The sequence below is a fragment of the Echinops telfairi genome, unplaced genomic scaffold (assembly GCF_000313985.2).
Source record: "Echinops telfairi isolate 266 unplaced genomic scaffold, ASM31398v2 ScPeMD7_70;HRSCAF=299, whole genome shotgun sequence".
In the NCBI taxonomy this organism is placed as follows: Eukaryota; Metazoa; Chordata; class Mammalia; order Afrosoricida; family Tenrecidae; genus Echinops; species Echinops telfairi.
The window spans coordinates 33723571-33727346 of NW_022103968.1; the positions used below are offsets into that span (position 1 = coordinate 33723571).

Here is a 3776-nt window from a genome sequence, read left to right on the forward strand (position 1 = left end):
GCAATGAATGTACAAATGCGCTTTACACAATTGATGTGTGTATGGATTGGGATAACAGTTGTATGAGCCCCTAATAAAATGTTAAAAAAAAAAAAAAGCAATCATTTATAATTAAAAGGAATACGGAAATGTATATGTATCTAAATGATGTAAGGTGAAATGGATAAATTCAAATAAAGATGATTATTTTAACACTTAAAAAACTTCAAATGAAAATATACCACTATACATATACTAGAATGGTTAAAACTAAAAAGCAATGGCTCTCTGGACATAGAAGGCCAACAGGAGGGCTGAAGGGAGAGAATTTAAGAGTAGAAGGAATCTTCTGAAGATGATGGTTATTATTGATTATAGTCGCTTCACATGGATATAGAGATAGCAAAACTTATAAAATTACACATCTTAAATCTGTGCATTTATATCAATTGTAACTCAATAAAGCTCCTTGAATCAAGCAAACAAAATGAGCACTGAGAATCATAAACTGACAATTTCCGACACCCAATAAATATTACCCATGATCAGGAAAAAAATTTAACAGGTGAATGAATGGATGTCTTTTCAGTATACCCTACTGGCAAACCCAACATCTCAAAATATGTCAACGAAAGAACACATCCCATGATTCTATTAAGGAATCTAGAAAAGGCAGTATCAATCCACATTATCTTGTGTACACTTAGAAACCTCAAAATCTAATTTCTATCTCAATAATCCTGTACAAAAAAGGTTTTATACTATCCAGTTACACATACTTACCTTTAGTTGTTGCTGTTCCATTTTAGTCAATAAAAATTTGGAATAGATATTGCTCTTTTCAAGTAAATGTTGAAGCCTCCGGTATCGAATGTCTATGGACTCTCTACCCCAAGACATGCGAGCCTATCCAAACAAAAAATTCCGTAAGTTTATTGAAATACATTGATGTTTTTACATGTTTAACAAAAATGATTATAAAAAAAAATTCCCCAAAATCCCTCACTGCTATCTAGTTGATTCCAACTCAGTGACCCTAGGGGACATAGGAGAACTGCCCCTGTGGGTTTCTAAGACTATAAAGCTTTGCAGGAACTGAAAGCCCCATCTTCCTTCCATGGAGTAGCTGGTCAGTTCAAGCCACTGACCTTGTAGTTAGCAGCTCAACACACAACCTACTATGCTCCTCATCTTTAATATATGTGCTCTAGTAATTATGGGGAGGAAAAAAATATTTTCTTACAAGATGAAATTCATTTACGAATGGTTGTTTATTTTCCAAATCAAAAAATGGCACAAGTAGCTGACAATACATTCTTGGATGCAATATGAAGCTTGGGTACCAAAATGCTGAAATTTCAAATACTTGGCATAATTCAGATACTAACATATTTGAGTTCTCATTTTTTATGAGTTCATAAAAAATATTTTTAATTTTAAGAATAAAGATTTCATTACAGTTGGATTTAATTAAGTTTCTAATCAAATGCTCTGGGAGAGGATGAACAATGGAAAAATTCCATCGTATTTTAATTCCATCCTTCCATACTTTAAAAAAACAGTATTTGAATTTCTAATGTATTTGCAAACACATTGAGGTAAATTGTTTTTTAGATATTTTAGTGATTAAAATTTATTGTAAAAAAAATTGCTGTCAAATTATTGTCAACATGCTAAATCTATTAGATTATTAGAAGCTCCTTCTCCTTTGCTCTTGGTATCATGTGTTCCCCTAAGCTTTGCCCTTAGTGCTCTTTTGCTCTCAAAGCTTTCTTTCCAATTAAAAACATCTGTTTTCTATATTACTTACAAATTGAATTTACCAATCATTTCTAAGCTTCTACAGTATTTGTAGATCTATAATACAGTATTTGTGGTGGCTAGGGAAGAATCTCCTCCCAATTCACAAAGAATAGCTTAATAATTTTGAAGAATAAAGCAAAATAATTTATAAATTATCAAGGGTTGATGAGGGAGGGGGGAACGGGGAGGGAGGGGGAAAAATGAGGAGCTGATGCCAGGGGCTTAAGTGGAAAGCAAATGTTTTGAGAATGATGAGGGCAATGAATGTACAAATGTGCTTTACACAATTGATGTATGTATGGATTGTGATAAGAGCTGTATGAGCCCCTAATAAAACAATTAAAAAAATAATAAAGCAATAATACCAGAGGGCACAGGATAAAATACAAAAAGTAAATAGTCCACACGATTCCAACAAAGGAACAGTCAATATTTTAATATTTGTGCACACATAATCTGTTGCAACTACTCAATGCTGCCTTTGTCTTTGGAACATACGAGAAAGTCATAAGCAATACGTATACAAAGGTGTATGGCTACATTCCAATAAAAACTGGCTCAGATCAGAAAATTTTTTTTCAAATCATTTTATTAGGACATAAGCCAAATCATACCATTCAATAGTTCAGTCTTATCAAGCAGTGTTGTGCAACCACTACCACAATCATTTTCAAAACATTTTCTTCCACCTTGTAGTCCTTGGCATCAGCCCCCCATTAAAACCCCCATCCTTGCCACTCCCCACAGGAACACTTGTTCTATTTTCTCTAGATTCACCCAACCTGGGTTTCATACCAAAAAACAGATACGTATGTGTCAAGAATACCAAAAATAACAAAATACAAAAGACAAGCCCCAATTTGAAGAAAAAAGGAACAGAAATTTGAAACCAGATCAAGTTCAATGAGAAAGTTTTAACCATGCCGGATTTATCATTTTAATCTACTATAATCATCTCTCCAATATTCTATCTGATAACCAGGTTATTCCCATCCCTCACTTATTTATGATCAGAGGGGAATCACTGGAGCCTTATTCCATGTGTTGACCCTTCAAATGTATTTTGGGCTCCCACTGTCATCCATAGCTTCAGCAAGCCAGAATTCCACAATTTAAGCTTGTATAACATTCCTTCCTTCTCTTTTGGATTCAGGCCAGTAATTTGTCAATTTAGCAATAATGATTTGAATTCAAAGAAGCATTAGCGCGTCAACTCCCCATAGCCAAGAATCAATTCTCACAGCAGAGTTAAACTGCTTCATAGGGTTTGAGATGTGAATCTTTACAAAAGAAAACTACCAAGGTCTTTCTCCTTTCTCATTGATTTCTATTAAAGCTGTCGATATCCAAATACCTACCAACCAGTAATACAATAACATTCCTACACAAGCAATTGGGTGTGTGCAGGTGTGTACACACCCCTGAGCAGCTGACACAATTTAAAGCAGAATAGGGAGTCTGGTACTAAGTACTCTACCGACAAGTGTATTTGGACAGGTTATTTTATAAAACATTGGCAGCACAATTCATCCTGCCTAACTTCTAAGCTGTTTCAAGTCACAATCATTGCTCATGGAGGCAGCAGTCGAGAGATCAAATGATGACTTGCACTGGGTAAAGCTGCTGTAGAAGACCTCTATGTCGTCTTGAAAAGCAAGGATATCACTTTGAGGACTGCTCCTGACTCAAGCCATGGTATTTTTATCTGCCTCCTAAGCCTGTGAAAATTGGATAATGAACAAGGAAGGCCAATGGATAATCTATGCATTTGAATTACCATGTTGGTGAAGAATATTTGTCTCATGTATTATGGACATGCTATCAGGAAAGACCAGTCCTTGGAAAAGTGTATCATGCTTGGTAGAGAGGAATCAAAAGAGGAAGCCCCTCAACAAGATGGACACACGGGGTGCAACAATGGGTAGGAAAGAGGGAACCGATTACATGGAACTGTGTGTGACCTTCTCCCTGGGGGACAGACAACCGAAAAGTGG

At 35.4% G+C, this 3776-nt stretch overlaps 1 protein-coding gene across 1 annotated transcript in view; it reads right to left on the minus strand.

Moving 5' to 3' along the window:
• The window catches only part of HELLS (helicase, lymphoid specific), a 43284-nt gene that overhangs the window by 34843 nt on the left and 4665 nt on the right, over positions 1–3776 (minus strand). The window contains exon 2 of the mRNA XM_045291445.1: positions 763–885. Coding sequence (XP_045147380.1) covers positions 763–885 — 123 coding nt within the window. The remainder of the gene's footprint in view (positions 1–762; positions 886–3776) is intronic.